The 27,277-nt window shown below is 37.6% G+C and overlaps 2 protein-coding genes across 9 annotated transcripts in view; one reads left to right on the top strand and one right to left on the bottom strand.

The window, feature by feature from the left end:
- Kcnh7 (potassium voltage-gated channel subfamily H member 7) overlaps nucleotides 1–9,387 on the top strand; it is a 467,665-nt gene extending 458,278 nt beyond the window's left edge. For all 8 annotated transcript variants that reach the window (XM_031370434.1, XM_031370432.1, XM_031370433.1 and 5 more), the window contains one exon: nucleotides 300–9,387. In XM_031370434.1, coding sequence (XP_031226294.1) covers nucleotides 300–566 — 267 coding nt within the window. In that variant the 3' untranslated portion in view covers nucleotides 567–9,387. The remainder of the gene's footprint in view (nucleotides 1–299) is intronic.
- The window catches only part of Gca (grancalcin), a 38,557-nt gene continuing 20,135 nt past the window's right edge, over nucleotides 8,856–27,277 (bottom strand). The window contains exons 3-8 of the mRNA XM_031370439.1: nucleotides 22,463–22,532; nucleotides 16,340–16,383; nucleotides 15,929–16,076; nucleotides 12,420–12,533; nucleotides 12,053–12,111; nucleotides 8,856–11,242 (exon numbers count right to left, since the gene is read on the bottom strand). Coding sequence (XP_031226299.1) covers nucleotides 11,216–11,242; nucleotides 12,053–12,111; nucleotides 12,420–12,533; nucleotides 15,929–16,076; nucleotides 16,340–16,383; nucleotides 22,463–22,532 — 462 coding nt within the window. The 3' untranslated portion in view covers nucleotides 8,856–11,215. The remainder of the gene's footprint in view (nucleotides 11,243–12,052; nucleotides 12,112–12,419; nucleotides 12,534–15,928; nucleotides 16,077–16,339; nucleotides 16,384–22,462; nucleotides 22,533–27,277) is intronic.

The raw sequence follows: 27,277 nt of genomic DNA, 5'->3' as shown, positions 1-27,277 counted from the left end.
TAGATAAAACATTTCTTAATCCAGTCTTATTTTTAATTAAAACCATACAACTCAAAGTTGAATCCTTAGAAAACAAAACTGAACTTTTAAATCTGGCTTTAGAGTGAAAGTTAAGTTCTTTATCTCAGATAACAGACCCCTTACTGTCTAAACCATTTTAGGAGACAGAGGTTGGCTAATACCCTTAGTCACATACAATAACTGGGTAGAGAATGCACATCTGGGTGAGTTACATGGACATAATTTTAGTTCATTATTGGAGTGAATTGTAAACATGCATTTTCTTTTCTTTCTACTAGTGTCCTGAATTTCTTGACCTTGAAAAATCCAAACTCAAATCCAAAGAATCACTCTCGAGTGGAAAGCGCCTGAACACGGCTTCAGAAGACAACTTGACTTCACTTTTAAAACAAGACAGTGATGTGTCATCAGAGCTTGACCCGCGGCAGAGAAAAACTTACCTTCATCCCATCCGGCATCCATCTCTGCCAGACTCCTCCCTAAGCACTGTAGGGATCTTGGGTCTCCATAGGCATGTTTCTGATCCTGGTCTTCCAGGAAAGTAACCCTTTTGTACTATTTCCTCCACATCCAATGTAAGTGCTTTTAATGGCTGTTTTCCTTTTTGTATTTAAATCCTCTCTACTTGACTCAGGGGCTCACAAGGTACCATTATATGCAAAAGTACTGTATATTTTTCCTAAATTGAAGCTTGTAAGGTAACATTGAGCAGTTAGGATGTAAATATATAATAAGAGCTTTTTGGTTCCAAATGTTAAAACTGCCAGCATCTCAAGGCACCTTGTTTTTTGAATTTTATTTTTCAAATCATGTGCATGTTAGGGAACTCCAGTTTCTCTTGCATGGAGACTCCTATTGATCGCTTTTACTGATCCAGTGCTTCATTATGAAAATGCCTTCCAAGCAAATAACAAACCAAGGAATAAAAGAGTTCATGAGTACAACTCAGATGATCCTCAACTTAGGAAAGGTTAGGAAGGGACGTAAAGAGAAGCTGGTTGCTTTGGAGAACAGACATCTTTCTGTATTGACATGTTTAAAGTTACTTACATTCATTTCCTTTGATAATAAAAAATGATGCAAGGTTTGAGCTATACACAGCAGACAGAAAGGGAACAAAATCCCCAAATTCCCAAAGATATAGTTCTTCCTCTATACATTTTTACAGGGACAGGCGTATGAAAGGCAGACAGAAGAGGGTTTAGTAAACTTCAGGTCACATGGAAGAAAATCCATATGAGGTTTCAATAGGAACCCAAGCCCTGGTTTCATGTCCCTAGAAGACCTTCATCAAGAGTTATTCATTTTGGTAAGATGACAGCACAAAGCTGTCCCAAGCTTCCAAAGGTGAGGAAACCGTGGGAAGCAGTTGCCTGTAGTCTCTGAACCAGTGAGCAGTCAGTCTGTCAGTAAGGAGGATCTAAACCCTGCTTTTAGGCAGGCCAGTGGGAGGAGAACAGAAAGATCTTGTGTGAATTTTGGCCCTACTTTTGGACAGATTGAGGAGGCACAGTGCTCCCCCAAGCTTGTCTTCAGCTAAACCATAATGAATGCTGGAGAACATTAGTGAGAGAATAACATGGTCTCTCGAGTAAATTCTGCAGTAGCTGCATTCACTAACTACCTAAAATATTTACAGTAGTACATTTTCCTGAGGACTAAAATGGAAGATTATTTTGTGTGTTGGGCATGGTCCTTAACATGCTACTTACACAAAAGGACATTCACAATTTCTTCGGATTTTTATATGTGATGTCTTGCATTTGATGAATAGTCAGACTCTAGTTAACCATTCATTTTGAACTCAATCATAATTTTAAAATTTTCAGACACTGACCTATTGTGTTCTTTTCTTCTGAACAAACACTCAGAAAACAAACACTTGGTTTTTCTACTAATTCTTATGTTCCCACAGACCTTTGGACAATATACTAACTGTATATTATTAAATCAATTTCTTGGTCAATGGACACTTTGACACTAACCTGTCAATCCACTTCGAATGCAAGTAGTTTATTAAATATGTGTAATACTACTACTGTATTTAAAATGTGGTAATAGAGTGACCTTAAATTGTTCCCTATATATTTTGAAGCAGTCACAGAATTTGCCAGTCTGACCTGGGTATCTGAGAGAATCTGCACATAGGAAATGTTCTTATTCTCACTTAATTTAAGGAAAGTAATCGTAGGTGGCTGCACACTTATGGCAAAAGACCAGTCAAGTCAACAGAACTACAGAAAATTAGAATGGGCTTCGCAGATCATTTGATATGGTACAGATACAAATGTAGACTAAAGGACACTTTCAGTCATTCATCCAACAGACATTTGAATGAGGTGCCACACACAAGGGAGAGGGTTCTATAAGTAGCGAACAATTTAGATATGGATGTAGGGACTGTATTTTCATTTCAGGGCACATTTCTACAGCTGCAACAAATTTCCAAAGACTGTTCTTCCTAAGCTCTCTGAGCATTCAGATTCAATTCATGAGAGCTTGCTCATTGGTAAAGAGAGGAGATTTGGCAGGTGAGGGACAGAGGCCAAATTGTTTGATTAGTGAATACTTCTGCAGCAATATTGGGTATGATGTGCATACAATTCAGCCTGTTAAAAGCCTCAGTTTATACTTCTTTGTAGAAACTGGGCACACAGGGAAGGGAAGATGATGGGTCATGTACAAGTATCCACCTGATTTAAATTCTAGCACAACACAAACCCATTCCCTTCTTAATTCTTTACATACAGTAAATTGTTTGCTGTTTAAATTCTAAGTCTCAGCGGACTGTGTAGGAATATAAAAAGATCTTTTTTTGTTTTCTATAGAATATTAGTTTTAAAAGTGTCCCAAGCAACATAAAGATATACATAGTCATAAATGTCAGATGAAAGATAGTTTAACTGACTTATGGGTAATAAAAGCAATTATCTTGACTACAATATACACCCTAAAAATAGCTTTAAAATAGCATTATCCTACGTATCATTTATAGCAAAAGCAATCTGTCACCTCTGACCTGGAGTCTTGCCCAAGGCCAGGTCTAACTTCTACACCAGGCTAACCTCAGTATAGCGATTGCTTTCCTTAGAGGGAATTAGAAGTATTAATGTAACACCTTTTGCTCTTAACCCAAAATTAGTGTCTGGTCCCACGTCCTTTAAAAAAAATGCTATCTTAAAGTTTATTTGGATGAGATGTTCTCCTGCTGCTATTAATTGCAGGACAGAGAATTGCCGCCAAGACTCATCATTTTATCCCAGAGGGGAGCCCCATACTTTAATTAGCTGATGAGAAAACCAGGAATAAAAAATACAGAAGTGATGTTTTTAATATAATACTCACTAGTTCGACAAACAGGGGAAAGCAGGGGGCCAATCCGAGGCAGTGTAAGTTTCAAGTTTATTATAATGGACTGGCTGTGAGATTTAAGTTTTATTGTCAGGGGAGAGGCCATACTGACATTGGGAATCAGGAGTCATGTGTGCATTTTAGATCTCAAGGCTTGAACTTGCACAATGGTTCCAAAACACCTAGGAGAAAGCATCTGTATCCAAATGTCACTTTCAAATCCTAACTTACACACCACAGATAAGGGTAAAATGTACCACCTCTTCGGTTCATACAAAAGAGTAATTAATAATAACTAATATTATCAGTTGTTAGAAATGAGCTATAACCCTGGCTATAACTTAATACAAGGGATTCTATATTGTATATTCCTGGGGGAAGCAACACCAAAAAACATAGTCTTGACATGTTAATGGGCTTTTTATTTAATGTTAGAAACTTTTAGGTCAGAAAATTCAATTGTTATTTCATTTGTGGTCACATTTTTGCAGTAACATACATATGCCAATACTGGTCATTTGGAGAGACCCTGGGAAGGCAGGTTGCTAGGGAGTGCCCTCAAACTGTGGTTCTGAAGTTGAACTTTGAAACAAATGGTCCTGGGTCTCATCCCAGAGCTACTAAGTCAGAAATGTGAAGGCTGGGCCCCCAGCCTTCAGTGAGCAATCCTTCACAGGGTCTGTACACACACTAAACATTGAGGTCCACAATGTCCACCCTGTAGTCACGCCAACTTGATCTATCAACTGTAACTATTTTATTCACATGTTATATGATCCTGAGGGAATTGCCCACTTTGAGTTTTTCCCTGATCCTGTAAAAATGAGATTATAGTCCATGCCTCACTAAAGTGTGAGAAGAAACAAAAATCAAGTAAAGAAAAGTGCCTGACACAAAGTAGGTACTTAAAAAAAAAAAAAAAAAGATTCTAAAATCCACCCTTACTCCCTGAACATGACATTAAAAACAATTAGGAAGACAAATAATTTTCTTTTGCACAAGTGCTAAGTAACTATGTCGTCGTATCCATGACTAAAGCTTTTGACTCAGAATAACTTAACTGTAGCTACAAGATCCCCTTAATGTTGTGCTATTGGCGCTGCAGCTTCAAAGTAATAATACTGACAATAATGGTGGAGAGATATGACTTTTACTGTTAAACATACACACACATACATGTACACTGTTTCCTTAGATGTGACATAGTTCCCAGATGGACATTTGAAACCATTTACAAAATTCAACTTTGAAAGTAAACACAGTTACTGTTTTTACAGAGACTACAGCTTCACGGTGGTAGTGGTACTCTCAGGCCCTCAGATCTTTTCCCTCACCACACATATACATTCTGTAGATGTTAAACACCCGGGTTCAAGTATGGAGTGCTGGAAATGTGTGGTAAACCTGAAGTCAAATCCTACCTTTTCTGCTTATGACTGAGGGGAAACCCTAAAGTGAACCTCAGGATTCAAAAGCACGAAAATAGACATGATTTCTGAAATATCTCTCTGAAATGCAGTGTACAATGGACGTGTGTGAGCCTTGCAGTGTGTGAAGGTGCAAGTTCATCCTGTGACATGCACATTGTCTGAGTGGTGCTCAGGCTGTGGCACAGTAGCTCTGATCACTGTGTTATTGATTGCCATGTGAAAACATCTCCATCACTCTTTCTTCCACCTAACTCTTCACACAGACACTCAGTGTGTAAGAGCAATCTACAAAGTGGTTTTCAAGCACCTGCCAAAGATGGGGCTGCTAAAAGGAGACAGTGTCAGTGTTGGGGCCACCTCTTCTGCGTTTTCTCCCAGGTATTTGGTCAACATATGTCGACTGACGTATCCACACTGCAGATGTTGTCTGAGATAGGTTACGCATCCTCTCCCTGATCCCCTGCATGATCTCATTCAGAGCTGTTTGCTTGGGGTTCTTAAAGGGATATTAAGGATATTTTCAATGCTTTGTAAAATATTAAGTATTGTGATTGAGCAGGGCCCATGTTTAGAATGTCATTAGAGTCTTCTGTGGTTAAAAAAAAAAAAAAAAAAGGTGTTTTATTTCAATGTCCAGTACTGAAGAAGAAAACTCACAGAAGGCAGACTTGGGATATGACAACATGAAAAGAAAATCACAAAGATTATTTTCCTAATTATTACATGGAAGTTGAGAGATGACTAATTGGAAGTTACTTAAAACTACCATGTTATTACTACATAAGAATAAAACATTTATAGAAATGGAATGTATACAAAACTGTATACTCAGTTGATCTGATCCCTTACACTACCAGACACGTTTGGACTTTTAAACACATACCGCAAGAACGACTGCAGTGGAGCTCCCAGTTAAAAACTTCTATTTATGAGAAGTAGCAATGGGAACATAGTCATTGCTTTATAATTAATGCCAAAACTTAGTTTAATTCCTAAACTGTAATCTGTCATCTGTTGCTTCCATAAGTTAAGATGTTTTGAAAGATTTAAAATAATTTGGTGCACCTGTGATTTCAAAGCTTTATATATTTAACTCATGTTCTTTGGTCTTCCTCTGGTATATGATGATGTAACTTAAAAACTCACAATTGTGAATAACTACAACTGTGAGCCTTTTAATGGTATCAGTTTTCATTTTAATTTATACTCCATTTGAGTGCATAAAAATGTCTACCCCAAATCCCTTACTGCTAATTATGTGGAAAATTATGTGGAAAAGGATCACTAAAGTTATGATAAGCTCTTCCTACATTCTCCTCAAATGTTCACAGAGCTACAAGAGCAATGAAATGGCATGGTACCCTTCTCCCAAGTGGTCAAAACTACACACACACACACACACACACACACACACACACACACACACACACACGATACCCAGAAATCCCTACTTTACTCCAAGGCTCCTACTGATTTGGACAAAAGGCATGTGACCTCTTTATAGCTAAAATTTTCATTTTATAATTCTGATGAGAAAATGTACTATCCCAGAAGGTTGGCCAGTCAATGAATAATGTATTTCAGAAAAGAAACGTGTGTGATCACTTGAAAATGTCAGTCATCTGATGTAAGGAAGCTTAATCACATGCTGTTACATGAAACTCTGGAATGCTTTAAGCTAAATGAAACAATCGACCAAAACACATACTACTTTGTAGTCTTTATGCACATACTGTAGCATGGAATCATGATGCTTTTGAAATAATCTGTGCAGAAATATTTATTTTTTAGCCAATATTTTCCTCAAAGATTGGTATGTGGTGTTGACAGTGTAATCTATTTGCACAGCTAGTTTTGCAATAACCTTCTACAAATAACTGTACATAAGAAAAATGTAAATTTCATGTAAAAATGGTTGTGAATTTTTGGTAGCTGAAAGAAATATACAAGTTGTATTGAAAATATAGTATATATATATACATATATATATACCTAATTTAAGAATGAGACATATAATTTCTGATCTATTTATACATGAAAAATTCAAGAATTTGTAAAAGAATTTATTTTGGAGGAAAAAAGGAAGCAAATCCTATTAGCTAGCTAGTGTACTTTTAATAAAGAATCCAACAAGATCCAACATTTTATTAATTACAGTACTAGACACACTATAAGCATGGTGGTGCTGATCACTTTGAAATTCACGTCATTGTAACAGTTTTACCGCTAGCAAGCTCCACTAAACGATTACAAAAAGCATTAAATCTGAATGTAAAGAAACAAAAAATTTTACTCATTGCCCCATCAGAACCATGGCATATAAATGTCAGAAATATTTATTGTTTGCTAAAATTTGCTGAAGGATAAATGGCCTTTAATGTACATTCAAAATAGCTCATTTGTAATGAGAGCTTGGCTCATCTTTTCGTTCAAAATGAAAGTGTGGAGCTATTATTTCCTCTTGTTTAAGTTCCATATAGACTTAATTTCTTCCCTAGCTGTGTCTGTGTCATTTAAAAAAAATTTACACTATCTTTTGAAGAAACTTTTAAACAAAATTTGTTGGCTCTGGCAGGGCATGTCTAAGCGCAGCAAGCATCGTTTGCGTAGTGGCATAGATTCTTCATGCTTCATTTTAAAGATGTAAGAAGCCAAGAGCATATCCCATGTGACAAATGTAAAACCAAACTGATACAGATAATAGAACATACTACATTGCCGCCTGTAAGTGAAATGGACTGTGATATCAGAACCAAAGTAGAGAAGGCAAATAACCTGGAAATATTCCGTAACATCATTATCCCTTATCCTAAGACAGATTTGAGGGCCCTGCATTTACACAACTGTGGGAATTTAAATATGCATGAGAAAAGTCCAGTAAATCCTAAAGTCATTTTTAAAAGGCCTTTAATTTCAAAAATAACCTGAGTATTTAATTTCAAAAATAACCTGAGTATTTAATTAGTATATTTCTAGAACAGTGACATCCACATTGCTCAAGTTATCTTTTGAAATTTCAGTAATCATAGAAAAATAAGACAACTAAATAAGCAACACAGACAATTAAATCAAAATGGTTATATGCATGTATCTATATATTTAAACGTTTGTACTTAGAGAAAAGATTAAACTTCAGCCCCCAGTACATTGGAATTAGAATCCCATCATTTCTGATTCACACATCTTTCCAATTAGCTATTAAATGACGCTATAACTTCCCGATGTTAATGAAGGGGCAAACCCTATATCAAGACCACAACATTGGCAAAAACCTTGTGCATGTTCTGATTGTGGTGCATGGTAATGAGATAGAAGTACTCTGTACCACATGTTCAGATTGAGAGAAGCAAGCCTGTACTTCCATATACTGAGCTGCTTATCATGAAGCTACTTGGATAAAGGAATGACAAGAACTGATGCTCTTTTCTTTGTAAGATGGGGATAGCATGCTTAAGAAATAATTAGAAGGAGATGCAACAAGAGGGATTCAAAGCACAGGGCTCCTAGCATTCAAGAGAGACAGGTCTTGAATCACAAAGGCTTCCAGATTTCTCCAAGTGTTTTTGCTAGAAAGTTTTCTTCTCTGTGTTCTAAACTACAAGAAATTTTTACTTTAATATATGGACAGATGTCTTGAAATGATGAGACGTGTATTCATTTAAAACACTGTCTGCATTCGATGCCTCAAGACATTCTAAGGATTTGCATTTGTATCCTCTAATACTACGGACATACTCTGCAGACAAGTTTTAGATGATTCCTGAGCCTTAGGCGTTTATTCGAGGAAGCTTAACTCACTACGTAAGTGATTTCACTAAGACAAACAAATGAGAGACTTTTCAGAGGAGCACCTAAGTGTTAAGAGCCATGGTTGTTTTCCCTGTTAAGCAAAGGATCTGCTAACTGAGAGCAGTCTGGGAATCTGAGCAGTGGGCTCAATTTACAAACTTTTAAAAACATATCCCCATCAAATTTACAGAAAGTTGTCAATGAAATAAGACAAAACATATCCACTTTAGTTTGTCAAAAAGAAAAGAACAATAAAAAAGCACATTTCTCACAAATAGTATTTATTTTGTTTGTTCAATTAGTAATATCATAAGATTACAAGTGAACTTGGTTTGTATATTTTAATTAAAGAACTATCACAAATTGATTTTGTTATTTTTTTAATTGCACAGAGTTTAAACTACCTTGATAAATTCTACTTTCTTCCAGGCTAAATGCCTTTTCTGGAAATAAATATATAACTTGAATATATATTTGTTAACTTTCTTTTTTCTGAATGCATGCCTAAAATAGGTTAATGAGCACAGTCCTTAAAAATACATTTAAAGTGGACCAAATCAAGATTCCCATAGTACTGATTTTCCCTTGATGTAATTTAAAATGTGTAAACTGCCACTCACACTAGAAGTGCAATACCTGACATTTAACCATTTGGCAATCTTTTAGATAATAGCTGAATTAATGCACCGTTGTTTGAACTGAAGCATCTCATTACAGTATATATGTAACAAATTTTGTATGATACAAAACTTTACAGCAAGCTATTTGAATGTTTATTAAAAAATTCTCAAAATGACATGGAAACATGTTTACTGTATAAATAAAAGCACTTATACATTAAGAGTGTACATTGCTCAATGACTTACAACATCATGATGTGGCTTCTGTTTTCCATAACAGCTTCAGATTCTGTACATTCAATGGGTCTGTTAATATTCCTTCAGGCTACTAACTATGTGGTCATGAACAAATTGTCAGAGGACAATGTGAATGGATTATTCATTGATCTATTCTTATACAATTGACCAAGTAGATTGATAGCAAGTTACATAGTAATCGGTGTCAAAATGATTAGACACCATTTGCTTTCCAGGCTCTTTTGAAGTAATAGCTGATTTTAAGTTTTCTGTATTTATAAGAAAGGTTGCACTTTTGTGGAGTTTTCTTTCAAAAATATTTTTAAAAATCATGGAGTTCTTTTTTAAATATTTAATTTGGTCACCAGCTAAACTAAAATTATATCTATTTGCATTTGAATTCAGCTAGAATATATTCGTTAAAATATATGAAAATTCAGAAACCAAATTAGCTCTGACATCTTAGACCACACTACTTAATGCAAAGAACATGGTAACTCCTTGAAATCTTTATAGAAAATTTCACAAGAAATGCTGCTTATAGAACAAGAAGGAGGAGGAGGAAAAATAGGAAGAAGAAGAAGAAGAGGGAAAAGAGGGGGAAAAGAAAGAAGAGGAGGAATGGGAGGATGAAAATTATAAATGAAAAAATCAAAACACTACTTGGTACACACACATGCGCACACACGCACGCATGCATGCAAACACAAATTAGTCCATACTACCAATCCACACAGAATTTCTGAACAGTTAAAAAGAGGCAGATTACTTGATTTTCTTTATAAACTGTTGCCATTAACTAGGAACAGCATCCGGCTTTAACTGAACAAACGTGAGTGAATGCTGGCCCATCAGTAAATTGTGCCACTCCTCAAAACCGCTTGATTCAGAGATAGCTGACATTTTAGGTTATGTATGCCTTCACTAATCAAAGAGAAAGGCATCTCCATTTGAAGTTTTTAGTATGGGCAAGGTGTGCAAGTCTTAAATTTCTGCAAACAATGGGGGACAAGTAAGGAGGACCATGAATTTGTGTCCCACTGGGCTACATAGAGAGACCCTGTCTCACAAAACACAGCTAAACAAAAACAGAGATGTTTAAAACAAAAACAATAGTGGAAGACAATAAAACATACTGTAGAAAATTAAACAATGCAATAAGAGCAAAAGTGAAACAATACCCACCACTCTAGGCTGACAGGCCCAAGAAGGATAAAGTTTCAGGAGCTACAGTTCTCTCATTCACTGGCCAAGAACATGCGGTATGTTCTCTGATGGTATAAACAAAACCCAAAGACAGCACAAAGTGCAGATGTCCCTCCCCTCTGACTCACTCCCAGAAACACCCACAGGCATGAACAAAATCAAAAGTATAACTTGTAGCCTTTCGATAATATAAAAGTTTTATCTAGACTTTCATTATTTGGCTTTGTAGACAATCTGTCACGTGACTACATTCTGATATGCTTTATTGTTAAAAACTAAGGCTCAGGTATGCTGGTATCAGTTAGCTACATACCGTTAGCAACATTTCAGGAGAGTGTGCATCTATCTGCAATGTCATAACTTTTCCAAAAATAATATATCCCAAATAAAAAAGTTATTGCATTGAACTGTGCTTTAGGGTTAAATAACAGAAAGAGGGGGGAGCTTTCACAGGAAGGTATACAAAAAAAGTTCCGCAAGCTTTTAATTTTAGGTAGTCCAGTCTGTTTCAATGAAGCAGAAGGATTCGCAGTCTGTCTCCACCTTTGGAATGCTAGGCTTTCAAATTGTCATAGTGCCCTGCAAAAACTAAGACATGAGGAGCGTTACCACACAGCAACATCAAATGCTTTGTGTTTGTCTTAAATTAACCATATTCTATGAGAACTTTTATTGTAAGAAGATGAAACTGCTCACGACTTAGAATTCAAACCTCTCTATAGAAAGTATTGTCTATCCCAAATCTTCCACTGAGAAACAGAACAAATCCAACCCAAAACCCCTATAGTGTAAAAGTATACATGAAATACCACTTTCTATGGCCTCAGCGCACAAACAACTGGAACTGGCCTCCTGGAGAGTATGTGAAAAGGGAAGCCAGCAGCTTCACATTTTGTCACTGACTGAAAATATTCTCTTCTCTCTCTTAGAAAGGATAACCACAAGTTAACAGCTCCTCATCAAAATTAGCTTACCATTTAATAAATCATGTTTGTAGTTACCACTAAAATGATTGGAAAAATAAACTACCAGTCGCCAGCCATGTGATTCTACATAGGATTTTCATCTGCCATATGATTCATTAACCTTATGTTTGCACTAAGGAAAAAGGTAGAAAATAAGGTAGCCACCAAATATATTACATTCAGTGTAATATATTTCTGTTCTGGATCAGTTAATGTTTTTCAACATTTTATTGCATTTATATACTTATTGATTAATTTAGAGACAGAGAAATAAAGTGTGTGTGCGCCACCAAATGGGTTCCTGGAGTAGAACTCTGATTATCTGACTGGTGACAAAGGTCTATAGGCTAAGCCACCTTGTTGGTCCCACCACTTAAATTTTTCAATAACTAACAACAAATTACAAATGTTATGGTGTGTTCAGAATACTTACATCTTCATACATGAAGTTCACAATCCCTTGTTGCAAGTGATCTCTTCGCCTAAAGAAATCTTTACACACAAAAATTATGTTTTAGAATTATAATTGAAAACCCATTAATTCTCAATACCTAAGGTCTGTTAAGACTAACAGTATCTTAAGTGTTTAAATATTCTAAGACACTGAAATATGAAAGCATTATAAAACTAAACAATCTCAATTTTCTCTACTTACATTCATATTTTAAATATTTAAGACTATTTAGATATTATAATGAATAAAGATGGAAAATGCTATTGTAAATTTCCTGAAAGAAACAAAAACACTATTCAAAAAAAAATAGCCATATAAATTGAGTCCACTATTAAATGCTGAGTACCTGTTAGGGCACGGAGCTTCACACAGCAGGCAACATAGTCATCAAAGAAAATCCGGCCGTTCTTGCTGTAGCGTCTAACAATTGCAGCTAACGTCTGTGGACTCAACCTGTAGCCTAAAAATGAAGACTGACACATTAAAACCTTCAAAGTTAAAATGCCATAAAGTACTGAAACCACTAAAAAAAAAAGATAAAGTCAAGAAACAGATTAACTTTCAAAATTCTTTCTACAGAAAAGAATATTCAATTTATTTTTGGCGGGACTGAAGATTGATATAAAGGTGTATACATGGGAAGGACACAAGCACTCTACCACTGAACCAAAGCACTTGAAAGTATATATTAGAAATAGATTAATATCAAAAATGCTAAGACATCATATTCATTAATAATTCTAGCAAGAGGTTACATAGTTGACACAATTCTAACTTTTTTTAAAAAATCAACTCTAAAGAAAGACAATAATTATATTCTTTGGTATTTAAAATATATTTTTATCCTAAAATACTACTGCAGGTATTTGATAGAGATTTTAACACTTCAGTATTGCAGTACCAAAAGAAGGATTGTTATTAGTCTTTGTCATCATTCAAATGTTGGATTTCTGATAGAATGTCTGTTTTGCTTCTAAAGGACACCTGAAAGTTAACCTGCTTAAAAGTGCTAGAAACCAGAAATGTTATTTATTCTTCAAGTGTTTTTTCCGTCACACATATTTGTCACTTCAAGAGTTCCTTCTTTGAGCTCTATTTTTTTTACCTTTTTTTTTATTAGATATTTTCTTTATTTACATGTAAATTTCTCCATTGAGCTCCATTGATATTAATGTTTAGTGTGTACGCCTGTCCCTGTGCAGCTTCTGATCAGCACTCCAGTGTTAAGTCCTTTACATCAGTTTTAAGTTCTACCCAAATCACTGCTCAACTGCTTTCACTTAAAAATATATTATCTGAAAAACTGAAAGGTTATAAAGAATGAATATCAAATAATAGAAATAAAAATTCTGTTTGCTACACTTCAAGCATGGTCCTAATATATTTAATGAGACATGTACACATAACTCAGGAGAATGACATATTTTGGTCTACATATTAATGGATCAGTAGATTTAGAAAAAGGGGCACTATTCCAGCCAAAGATAAAAAATCAGTACCAGAAGGAAAACTCGACTTATGTGATAATGAAATATAACTCATAGGGATATATATATATATATATATATATATATATATATATATTCATATGTATATACAAATATACTCATATGTATATATTTATATAGTCATATACATATATTCATATGTATATACCTAGAAAACATGCTTAAAGTAAATATAAGTTAAGAGCAATACCAAAACACACAATAATTCAACTACGTGAAGATGCATTTAAGCATCCATGAAGTGAGTTATGGTCTGGATGTGGGGTGAATACAATTCCTAAAACTTTTCCATAACTTCATGGACTTTAGAGATATTTGAAGGTGTTAAGTTTGAGTTGAGAATAGCTCAAATCTTTGATTACAGTTTGAGGGGGCACATTGGACACAGCAATTGTTTGTAGGTCAGAAGACAAGTTGACAGGAGCCAGCTCTCTCCTTCTACCATGTGGGCCCTGAGAATCAAATTCTGGCCATCACGCTTAGCAGCAGGGTTTCCGGCCACTAAGCCACCACGCAGGCCCAGAGCAACCCATTCTCACATTCAGATGCTGCTTCAGCCCAGGGACCGCTCAGTCTATTTGTTTGTTTGTTTGTTTCTTGGCTTTGGGGGGAGTTGTTTGTTTTTTAACTTTTTTCAAGACAGGTATTCCCTGTGTAGCCTTCCTTGGCTGTCCTGGAACTCATTCTGTAGGTCATGCTGTTCTGTTACTCCGAGATCAACTTGCCTCTGCCTCCATAGTGCTGAAATTAAAGGTATGCACCACCACTGCACAGCACCCTTTCTAATTTTTGAAAAAGCTTGAGTCATTTTTTTTGAAAAATATCATACTATTAAGAAGGCAGAGTTGAATCAATTATTATTAAAGATCAACAATTGAACATGTTTATATGGCCAAGATTTTCCCTAGATACTAAAATAAAATGTCGATTCATATAACTAAGTTAAAAACAATCACTAGTTTGAGCTTTAGCATATAATTTAAGCTCATGTACCTTAAGCTCAGAATTTAAATTTTAAACAGGTAAATTTTCACTCATATACATTTTATTTATAAATAGCCATGCACAAAATTACTAGATAAGAAAATTAAGAAAACTACTTAAAGCTAGGTAAAAATACTAAAAGCATGGCTCAACATTTATAACTCCAGAAACCTAAACAGAAAGATCTCAGTGTATTTGAGGTAGGTAGGCCTGGGCTACAAAAGTGAGTTCCAGACCAGCCTGGGTTATAAAGTGAGCAGAATGAGAATCTATCTTAAACACACATACACACACACACACACGGTATATATGTGGAAAGAGAAGGAGGAGGAAGAGGATATAAAGGAGGACAGTATGACCACAGCATTAACTGTCAGCATCATGAACAGCAATGCATATTACCACTCTTTGCAAAGTGAACCAAGAACCTTAGCCTCTAAGAAGTACAATGAAAATAATTACATCTTTTAAACTAATTTGAAATGCATTCTTTCCACTTTGAAGTTTTTCAGGACCTCTCACATGTTCTATACTGTGTAAGGAAAAAGAAGAAAAACAAAATGAATCATTTTTCTGTTGAAAAGCTAGATTCCAGTAGAAATACTTATGGTTGACAGTCATACATTCAGAATTAAAGAGTCTATTAAGTTGTAAAAGTATAAAATACAAAAGTCAGGTGCTAACATTAGGGATGATAATTAAATATACTCAGGAAATTCATAATGAATAGAAGATTGTCTTTGGAAGAAATTTCAGACAAAATTACAGATTGGACATAGGGCTCAACGGTAGAGCTCTGGTCTCCCATATATAAGACTGAGGACTCAATACTTAATGCTACTACAAAAAGAAAGGAAAGAAGGAAGGAAGGAAGGAAGGAAGGAAGGAAGGAAGGAAGAAAGAAAGAAAGAAAGAAAGAAAGGAAAGGAAGGAAGAAAGAAAAAGAAAGAATGGTAAAGATAAAACAGTAATAAAGATTGTGTTAGTATCTTTGATTAGGACTTACCTACAGTTGTGAGACAATTAAGCGACACACTAACAGAAAACAGTCCTTTATTAAATATAGCATCTAATAAACATACTTTTGTGAGCTGAAAAGATGGGTCAGTGGTTAAGAACGCTTTCTATTCTTGCACAGGACCTGGGTTTGGTTACCAGCACACACATGGTAACTCCAGTCCCAAGGAATCTGATGCCCTCTTCTGGGTTCCCAGAGCACCAGGCACATATGTGTTACACATACATACTTTCAGGCAAACACTCAAACTCACCAGATAAGATAAATGATTTTTTTATAAATATAAAAAAATGCATGACTTCATCAAAGAGTAAAGGAGATTGCGAAGGATGTTAGTCGTCTTACCCATAAGAGCGATGGCTTGACTCAGCTCATGATGTTCTACGGTGCCACTTTGATCTTGGTCAATGGTCATGAAGTTCTGCTTCCAGGCATTAAGAGCAGCCCAAAGCTCCTTGAATTCATTGAACCCCATTTTTCCTGTGTAGTCTCTCTAGCAGTTTTATTAACAAAAATAAGTTTGGGTACCTGAGAGAATTTATCTGACCCTATACCCCAAATCACTGACTGAAAAGTACATGTTCTTTTGCAGTTAGACCGACAGAGACTATGAATAGATTTCCGTGTGAAAATGAAACTATGAAACTTTAAACAGGATCTTACAGAATACAGTTAGCTCTAAAATTAACAACTGGTTTAATGTTAAGAAAGCAGTAACTCTATATTCTCCTATTTTCTATTTTCATTCAAGGATACATCCAACATGGCAATCATAATTCTGCAGGTTTCCAAACTGAAAGCTGTAAAATATGTTCGATATTTAAATATTAGACTCTTCTCGGTTTTATCTATGTAACACTAGAATATTCTTCACTTTATGAAAATATTCACAAGTAAACAACACAAAATCACATAAATATTTACTGACTGCTATGCATTTAGAAAAATTAAACTAAAATCTATTAAGAAATTACTGCCTTCTTATTACTCACACTTAGTGGAGCCAGTTACAGAGAAACTGAAAGTCACTGTGATGAATACATTACAGATTTCCCAGGCTTTCCAGGAGCCTGGGAAGAGAGCAGGAATCAGTCTTCACAACACCAGAGGCGGGGAGAGGGAGGTTTATCCTGATATCTGCTGTGGACCCAGAAGTTACAGCATGTGCATCACTTAGAGAACATATGAGGGGGAAATGCAAGAGGACATCAGATAGGCAAAGAAGGGTCAGACCAGGACATTCTTAAATACTACATTGTAGACCAATGAACACCCCTGCAGTGACACAGCAGAAAAGAAAGATGATTACGTCCTCAATGTGGATTCTAGTTTACAACAAAGGATTATAGGTGAGAGGAGACTGAGGGTAGGTGAAGTGTGCTGGATTAGTAAAGAGATCCAGTGGGGTTCTGCATCTGTTCGGAGAACTCTTGGAAAAGGATTGCAGGGGACAGGAACACCACAGAAAGACCAACAGAGTCAACTAAGCTGGACCCCTGGGGGCTCTCAGAGACTGAGCCACACCCCAAGAGCATACATGGCCTGGGACTGGCACATTTGTAGCAGATGTGCAGCTCAGTCACCAACAACTGGAGCAGGGGTAGGGTGGAGGGGGGGGAACTGTTTCTAAAGATGTAGGCTGACCAGGGAATCTGATCCCTAACAGGGCTGCCTTGTCTCATCTCTGTGGGAAAGGATGCACCTAATCCTGTAGAGATACTCAGAGTGGTCCCTACCTTCTCAGAGGAGAAGGGGAGATGGAAGGAGGGACTCTGTGAGGGAAGAATTGGAAAGGGGGCAGAGTTTGGGATGGAAAGAAAGAAAGAAAGAAAGGAGGGAGGGAGGGAGGAAGGAAGATATAATGAGGAAAGGTGATCCACTGAGCAGAAGCAACTGTCTTCTCTAGAGAAAGGGAAAAAAAAAGAAGACCTACACAAACCATCTTAAGAAAGGAGTTCTGGGGGTAGCGTCTACATTCCTAAGAGACACAGTCTCACAGGAAACTCTCTAATCCTCTGGCCCTTACGATCTTTCCCTCATTTTTCTGCAATGATCTCTGAGCTGTAGGACAGGCCATTCATGAATACAGAGAGCAGAAAAAATAGTTTTCCCATGGGAAGAGCATACCATTTGATTATATGGTACGAATGGTCAGCCTTGAAAACATACACACAAGCAACATCATACAGATTGAGGTGAGTGCATTCATGTGTTTAAGAATATAGATGTGTACTGGCTGGTTTTGTGTGTCAACTTGACACAGGCTGGAGTTATCACAGAGAAGGGAGCTTCAGTTGGGGAAGTGCCTCCATGAGATCCAGCTGTGGGGCATTTTCTCAATTAGTGATCAAGGGAGTAGGGCCCCTTGTGGGTGGTGCCATCCCTGGGCTGGAAATCTTGGGTTCCCTAAGAGAGCAGGCTGAGCAAGCCAGGAGAAGCAAGCCAGCAAGGAACATCTCTCCATGGCCTCTGTGTTAGCTCCTGCTTCCTGACCTGCTTGAGTTCCAGACCTGACTTCCTCTGGTGATCAACAGCCATGTGGAAGTGTAAGCTGAATATACCCTTTCCTCCCCAACTTGCTTCTTGGTCATGATGTTTGTGCAGGAATAGAAACCCTGACTAAGAAAAGATGCATATGCATATATGTATGTGACATAATTAATGAAAAAAGAGGCCATGGATTTGAAAGAAAGAACAAGCAGGGGGGGAGTACACCGGAGGGGGTTTGGAGGGAGAAAAGAGGGTGAAAAATGTTGCAATTATATTATAAATAAAGGAAGTAATTAAAATAAAGGCATTGTAAGAAATATTAACATTTCTACTTATTTACAGTGAAGCCAAGCCACTAAAAACAATTTAAATTTGCAAAATGTTATCACAATTACATTCAACTAGTTGGGCTGACTTTTCTAAAAAATAAGAGATATGTTAGCAAATTTCAAGTAAGCTTACAAGATCCTTTTAGATCCTTGATATTAATGAACAGATAATTTAGATTCACTTTATTTTATAATGCTTGATAACATTTTGAAATACTTCAAACCAATTAAATGAGATAAATTTCCAAATACCTAAAGAAAAATGATAAAACATTCTGCTAGGAACAGTAAGGTGTGGGTGTATTCCTTTTTTTATTGTTGTATAAAATACATCAAGAAGGGAGCCCGTGATAGCAGCTCACACTGTGTCTGCAGTCAGAAGCAAAGCGAAATGAATGCTTTCTCCTCTTCCCTTTTCACCCCGACCCTAGCCCAGGAGACGGTGTCATTCACCTTCAGGGTGGGTCTTCCTAGAGTGCTCTGATAAACACAACCCCTTTTCACCCCGACCCTAGCCCAGGAGACAGTGTCATTCACCATCAGGGTGGGTCTTCCTAGAGTGCTCTGATAAACACAACCCCTTTTCACCCCGACCCTAGCCCAGGAGACGGTGTCATTCACCATCAGGGTGGGTCTTCCTAGAGTGCTCTGATAAACACAACCATTGGTGTATAACCGGCTTGACCCCAAGTCCAGTTGTGTTTATGATAAAGATTAACCACTCCGGTGGATTACATAATATATAACACAAGACTATCAAATAGATAGATAGCAGTCTTAATCTTACAAATAAAGCAATGTGAGCCCAGAGAGATGGGTTTCTAACTAAGTTCCTCCATAAATAAACTACTGAAAGTTGGGAGAATTGCATGGAAAAAAATTGTTCTGTGACACCTTTTTGACAACGTAGCTTGGCTCACATTCAGGAAGTAGAAGAACCTAACCAGATTAAAACAGAAATTAAAAATTACATAAACAGGGCTGGAGAGATGGCTCAGTGGTTAAGAGCACTGACTCCTTTGGGTCCTGAGTTCAATTCCCAGCAACTACGTGGTAGCTCACAACCATGCTGTAGTGGGCTCTGATGTCCTCTTTGGTGTGTCTTAAGACAGCTTCTGTATACTCATACAAATAAATTAATAAGTAAATAAATTAATACATATAAATGTACATACATAAATATGTACATAAATAAATATATTTTCTAAAAAATTACATAAACAAGTAAGCATATCTTCAATTTCAGGATAGAAATTTAAAGATGAAGTATTTGTATACAGTAGAAAGTCAGACTTTTCATATAGAAAATGACAGATTTTACTTTATCCTTGGGTTTTGATTGGTGGGGGTGGAGGGGTAGGGGGAGACCTCAATCCTTAGAGGAAAAGGAAATAACAGAATATTATTTTCCAAGTTAGAAAGTCGAGATATGTGACTATTTAATGTTTATGCATAAAGAGAAATGCTGAGAAGCAACCTAGTTACCTTGAGAAAGATGCCAACTGTTGAGGAATTGGCAGCTTCTGAATATGTGTGTGAAGGGGGGCTAAAAACAGAACTAAGTGAAGGGCTATTTTAAGAGCATGTGGAGACCCAATCTCCTCTCTGCCTTTACTCAGTTGGGTGGCTGGCACACCTACATCCTCACCCAGCAGGAGTTTCGATTTCTGGAGATGTTTCTGGACTGTAGGACACTGGGCACAATGGGAATAAACGAACTACAGAGAACAAGCCAACTAACTAAAAATTTATACAGAGTTGAGAACTGTGAGCGTGTGCTTTCTCTCCTAAGGAGAGCGAGAGAAAAGGCAACCCAAAGGAAACAAAGGAGATCTCTCATGACAGTGACACCTGAATCCCACAGCGAAACTGTCCAGCTTCAGCTTACAAGGTAGACCAGATAGTCTACTAGACCAGGGCTCACACTCAGCATTTTTCTGAGACATGAGCAACAAAGGGTCAGACACTCAAGAACTGACAGGGAAAGTAACCAAACAAGCTAGAAAAATAAAAGTAATTTTGAGGAAGGAAAGGCCATGTAATAAGCGTATTAATAGTTTCAGAGGGATAATAGAAATAGAAAGCGTAGACTTTGTGAAAAAGAGCAGAGGCTCCCAGAGCTTACAAAACTTGCCCAAAACGAAAGCCACAGAAGGTTGAGGAAAGAAAGTTGAGGACACTCCACAAAAAGGAGAACAGATGACTCAATCCAAATAACACACATTATAGAAAGAGGAAGCACCACTAAAGAAAAATTCCCAGAACAAAAAAGTACAAGAGATTCCAGACTGAATACACCCACTCAGTTCCCCCATGCAAGACCACGAGACCCTATACTGTGACGTGCCAGAGCAACTGGGGCCTGTGTGGAACAAAATGATCCTCAGCGTCCAGAGAGGAAACAAACGCAAAGCTCATGCAGTGAGACAGAAACTTAGATGATGGAACTGCAGACCAGACGTCCTTCTGAAAATGTGTGTGACACTGTCAACAAGACAACAGCAGGAATGTTTTCAGCAGGAGCATTTAAATCCCAGGCCCCTCCTGCCTCTTCTAGCTGGATGCAGCCTACTGCTCTATAAAACATTCTTTGTGAATTATATGTGGAAATGGGTTATCACAGGGAACTCCACTCCTTGACACTCAATGATTAAGACATCTTCAGACACTTCAAAGTCTCAACACTTGATAAAAGCTACTTAATGATGTATCTCAATGGAATAATTAATTTAAAAAATACTAGACAGCAGAAGCGGAATAAAACGAGAGATGTAACTCAGGAGTGGGAAAGAAGTGTGGAGTGGAGGTTAAAGACTAAGACCCATGTGTAAAACACAGAGCATCCCAGGAAGCCCTGGACAACCAGAGGGATGCAATCCCTAGCTGTCAGGTCCAAAGCAAACACCGATTACCCAAACTCTAAAAGGCAGTGCACATGTCTAGAAGTGACAGTCTTGGCTTATCTCAAGCTGGACTACAGATGGATTTCTGGCAGTTGGATAAAAAACAGCATGCCTCAGGAACTTTTGAAACAGGTTCCTATCTGACAAAAGGAGACATTTCCCTTGCCTCTGGCAGAAGTGCATATGATTCTCCATGGATGTATTCCTGTGGTTGCCTATCAAAGCTTGAGGTGCCAACAGTGCCTATTCATAAGTATACCTTTCTAAGACCCCACACTAATATTCTGGCACTTCTCGCCTCTTCAGGCTTCCCTCCTCCTAGATATTCATCTGTTCTCTATATAAAAGATTTTCCTCCTGCCCCCCCATCCTGATATCCTCACTACCACCACCCATCTCCCCACCCCACCCCTGCTATTCTGTACTGTCCCCTCTCTTGCTATGTTCTCCTTCTCCCCCTCCTCTTGCAGATAGCCCCAACAATGCCCACTGTCCTTTTCTCTTTGTGCTGGATTCTTCCAGATGTCTCTAGCTATTTTCTCTCTCTCATGCACAATCAAAATCTTTCCCTAATGGAGCAGCCATTTCAGCAGTTTCTTACCACTTCTGTACACTAGCCGCAGTGAATTCTGAGAAAAACAAAAGGCTACTTAACAAAGAATGGTAGCCATGCACTGTCTTGAGACACAGCTATAAGCCACATGTAGACATAGGATGGGCCCCAAATTATTATACATATTATACATTATTATACATCAGCAGGACAAATGATAGAAATTTCACATGGAGGGATGGAGTGATTTTAAGATTAGAAGGGAGTTAAATATTCATTTTCCATAGCAGGATATCAATTGATAATCACAAAGCTGCAGCTGTATAGTGCTAAAGCAATGACACTTTGCAGTCTGGAAGCAAACTTTGAACGAAGCCAATTATAACCATTTTTAAAAAATTTATCTCCTGAGTAGTTAAAGCTGAAAGTTAGGAGTGTAAATGAACAGTCGTTTTCATAGTAATATGTACAGGGCTATTCTTTAAACCTGTTATATGTAGAGCCTTTACTATTTTAGGTGTGGGACAAAAATGCTAGAAATGAATTTTCTATCCTAATTGCCTATGCAACAAGAAAGAAGAAACAAGAGAAACCATGATCTCACGAGCGTAAGTGCCACTAATTCCAGACTGGGTCAGGCACCTCTGCAGCTCCTCAGCGTCCACCTCGCCATCCTGCAAAAGAGAACGGCACAGACTTGAGTGCAATGGCACCAAAGGACATTAAAATCTTTCTTTTTATTAGATATTTTTGTTATTTACATTTCAAATGATATCTCCTCTCCTGGTTACCCCTCCAAAAAAATATCAAAAACAAAAATAAAAACAAAAACAAAAAACAAATCCTGTTTCCTCCCACCTCCACCTGCTCACCAATCCACCCTCTCCCGCTTCCTGGCCCTGGCATTCCCCTACACTGGGGCATAGAACCTTCACAGGACCAAGGACCTCTCCTCCCATTGATGACTGACTAGGCCATCCTCTGCTATACATATGCTGCTGGACCCATGAGTCCCACCATGTGTACTCTTTGGTTGGTGGTTTAGTCCCTGGGAGCTCTGAGGGTACTAGTTAGTTCATATTGTTGTTTGTCCTAAGGGGCTGCAAACCCTTCAGCTCCTTGGGTCCTTTCTCTAGTTCCTTCATTGAGGACTCTGTGCTCAGTCCAATGGAAGGTTGTGAGTCTCTACTTCTGTATTAGTCCGGAGCTGTCAGAGCCACTCAGAAGACAGCTATATCAGCTCCTGTCAGCCAGCACTTGCTGACATCCACAATAGTGTCTAGGTTTAATAACTGAATATGGAAAGGATTTCCAGGTGGAGAAGTCTCTGGATTGTCTTTCTTTCAGTCTCTGCTCCATAGTTTGTCTCTGCAACTCCTTCCATGGGTATTTTGTTCCCACTTCTATGAAGGAACAAAGCATCCACACTTTGGTCTTCCTTCTTCTTGAGTTTCTTGTGGTTTAGAAAGTGGAGAAGAGCATGGAGCACATAGGCACAGGGGAAAATTTCCTGAACAGAACACCAATAGCTCATGCTCTAAGATCAAGAATTGACAAATGGGACCCCATAAAATTGCAAAGCTTCTGTAAGGCAAAGGACACTGTCAATAGGACAAAATGGCAACCAACAGATTAAAAGAATATTTTTACCAATCCTATATCTGATAGAGGGCTAATATCCAATATATACAAAGAACTCAAGAAGTTAGACTCCAGAGAACCAAATAACCCTATTAAAAAATGGGGTACAGAGCTAAACAAAGAATTCTCAACTGAGGAATACTGAATGGCTGAAAAGCACCTAAAGAAATGTTCAACATCCTTAGTCATCAGGGAAATGCAAAGTAAAACAACACTGAGATTCCACCTCACACCAGTCAGATTGGCTAAGATAAAAAACTCAGGTGACAGCAGATGCTATTGAGGTTGTGGAGAAAGAGGAACACTCCTTCATTGCTGGTGGGATTGCAAGCTGGTACAACCACTCTGGAAATCAGTTTGGCGGTTCCTCGGGAAACTGGACATAGTACTACCAGAGGATCCAGCTATACCACTCCTGGGCATATATCCAGAAGATGCTACAACATGTAATAAGGACACATGCTCCACTATGTTCATAGCAGCCTTATGTATAATAGCCAGAAACTGGAAACAACCCATTTGTCCCTCAACAGAGGAATGGATACAGAAAATGTGGTACATCTACACAATGGAGTACTACTCAGCTATTAAAAACAATGAATTTACGAAATTCTTAGGGAAATGGGTGGATCTGGAGAATATCATCCTGAGTGAGGCAACCCAATCACAAAAAAAACACACATGGCATGCACTCTCTGATAAGTGGATATTAGCCCAGAAGCTCAGAATACCCAAAGGACATTAAAATCTTAATGAGTGCTACTCTTGGACAACCCAGAAAGACTCAATTTTCACAAAAGTACAAACCACAGAATCTACACAATAAACACTGCCAGCAAAGGCACACCCCAGACTGTGGAACCAGACGAACCTTCCCCCGGGATCTGAGATGCAATATGATTCCCTTGTTTTCTCAGGGGTCAGAACAATGCAAAACACTTTGTCACCTTACTCCTGGTCACCTTTGCTATGCTCTCTGAGTGCACCTAAGTGCTCCCCTCCTTTCCAATTACTGAGCTTGGAGGGACTTTAGCAAATTACAAACTCCTTAGTTATTTTTAAAACTAGGGTTGAAGAAAAATTAAATGAATTCTCTAATGACATGGACATCAGAACCTTCTCTGTCACATCCCACTCACATAAACATTACCAATAATTGCCTATTCCGAAGTAACCATTTCAAGCCAATATTATGTTTCGAGAAACATAAATTATAATAGTTGTTTGATGCATTCTAAGTGGAAATAAGCAGCATCATGCTCTATACCCAAGTCTGACAGCTTTGCAGCCAGGCCACTGATGCGAGAGAGCAAACAGAACACCAAGTGTGGTCAACCATCATGTAGGAAAACTTTTTGCAAATAAAGGATTAAAAAATAGCCTTCCCTCCCCACTTTGGATTTTAAGTACTGTCCACTCACATACTGACAATAACAATTATAAATTGTTTTTCTCTTTAACTCCTGAGTGGGAAAATGCTATTCTAATTAAGAATGAAATTAACAAGAATTTCTAAGGCTTAAAGTCCGTTTCTTCCCACTAACAAATCAATGGAATATTCACACAGCACAATGATACACAGAATCAATGAACAGATAACATAAAATTAAAACTTTCAAGAAAACATATAAATCTATGGAAATTTTCCACCCATGAGATTAAAATTATAAGAAATAAATCCTGTGTGGTCTGATGTTTTCTGCCCCAGTACCACACTCTTTTGCAACATTCATGCATAAGTTCAACCATTCCCACATAGTAGGTTATTTTTTTAATCCTATACTTCTAAATATAGAATACAAACTTTGAAGGATATGGAGTTATTTTGTAGCAACACTAGTTGAAAAAGAACCTTAGAAAAAAAATATTGTGAATTTAAGTTAAAGGACATAGAAAGTATTTTGGGATCTTCCCTGTTCTGGGAGAATGAACATGAAAAAAGACGTCTCAATAAATAACCCTGAACTTGGAGAGTAACACATCAGACTCCCTGTTCTGTGCACCTGCTTTCTTCACTCGCTGCTTTGGATTGATACAATGTAGATCTAAAGGAGTTTGCATTTTATTATTAGAAACATTTTTCCTGATACTGCTTGAAAAACTCAAGGCTATAAGCTGCTGAAATCTGTTAACTTCTTCAACATTCTTGAGACTTTATTTGTTTTGATTTTGCTTTGAGATGGGAATCTTATTATGCCCAGGCTAGTCTCAAATTCCTGGGCACAAGTAGTCCTCCTGTCCCAGCCTGCTGGGCAGAAGAATTGCAGCCACTCACTACACTGTGCCCTGATGACCATTCACAAACTCTTCATCTTACAAAGACAGACATCTTACTTTTGGAAGAGACATAAGAACATCCATTTACATGGATAATCCTTTCTTTCCAGTTACATTTCTCTAGCCAATTATCTTCTAAAAATAAGCAAGTTTAACCATGTCAAATAGATTGGTGTATATTTTAATGTCTTACAAAAGTGAAGTCATCAGACAGGTTGAAAGGGCTTTGTACACTTAAGCACAGTCAACATGAAAATGAGGCAAATGAGAGCTCTGTACAGACACAGGGTCAGACCTGTCTAAAAAGCTGAGGAAAATGAGCTTGGACTCATCACACAGTTCTTAAATTCATTTTTTTTAAAAAAAAAAATCACATTAAAGCTCCATTTATTTTGAACACATTTTAAAACACATTTAAGTTGCTGGGTGGTGGTGGCGCACACCTTGAATCCCAGCACTTTGGAGGCAGAGGCAGGCGGACTTCTGAGTTCGAGGCCAGCCTGGTCTACAGAGTGAGTTCCAGGACAGCCAGGGCTACACAGAGAAACCCTGTCTCAAAAAAACAAAAAACAAAAAAAAACAAAAAAACAAAAAAACAAAAAAAAAAAACCACACATTTAAGTTGAGCATTCAAGACAAACATTTCTCATGTCTTAACCCAGCCTTACCCTAAGCCACTTAGCAATACAATGACAATTAAAGGTTACACCAGGTGTTTATATTAGGGGACCCCTATGGCAACTGAAAAGAGAGTGACAATGAGACAAAGGGTATGTGTAATTCCTTTATCAACTATGCCCAAGTTCTGTGATGTTATGTTTTCAAAGTATATGAGATGGAAATATACATATATATGTATGCATACACACATATAATTCCAATTCTAAATTAGACCTTACCACAGTACATAGAAGCAAACACAATTTCATATGTCATTGGGATACTACTGTCATATGCCTTGAATCTAGGAAGAGTGATGAGTAATTTTGTGCTAAGCCTCTGTTCTTAGAAAAGCAATGGTACCTGAAGAGCGCTCAAGTGAAGAACAGAACATAAGATGCTGTTGGTGTTCTACGAAATGCCACCCACTTCAGTACATCCTCCATTACTATAAAATGAGGGGAGGGTGGTTACAGACTGCAGCTAAAGCCAAGGGAGAGCCTCTCCTCTTGAGTCTGCAGTTTTCTCTCACATTCTTCATCTTTTTCATCCCCAACCCTCTCCTCAAGGAACCAAAATAACCCCCACAAAAAAATACACCACTAAGGATATCCCCTCTGAGGAGTAAGTGGTGCCTGCAAAGAAGGACTGAGTTGTGACCTAGGTACACCTGGTTAGAATGGGATCTTCAACATCATCTTGGACACATCCCTGTCCAAGCTGAAGCTGACTCATGACAGAATCAAAGTGATGACATCACAAAACTAAGAGGAAAAGATTGGCATGGGGTGGGGGTGGGGTGGAACAAAGGACACAGAAGGAAGTGTAAGAGGGGAGGAAG

This window comes from Mastomys coucha, unplaced genomic scaffold, assembly GCF_008632895.1.
Source record: "Mastomys coucha isolate ucsf_1 unplaced genomic scaffold, UCSF_Mcou_1 pScaffold15, whole genome shotgun sequence".
Taxonomy (NCBI): domain Eukaryota; kingdom Metazoa; phylum Chordata; class Mammalia; order Rodentia; family Muridae; genus Mastomys; species Mastomys coucha.
This window is presented reverse-complemented; position numbering and strand designations above follow the sequence as displayed.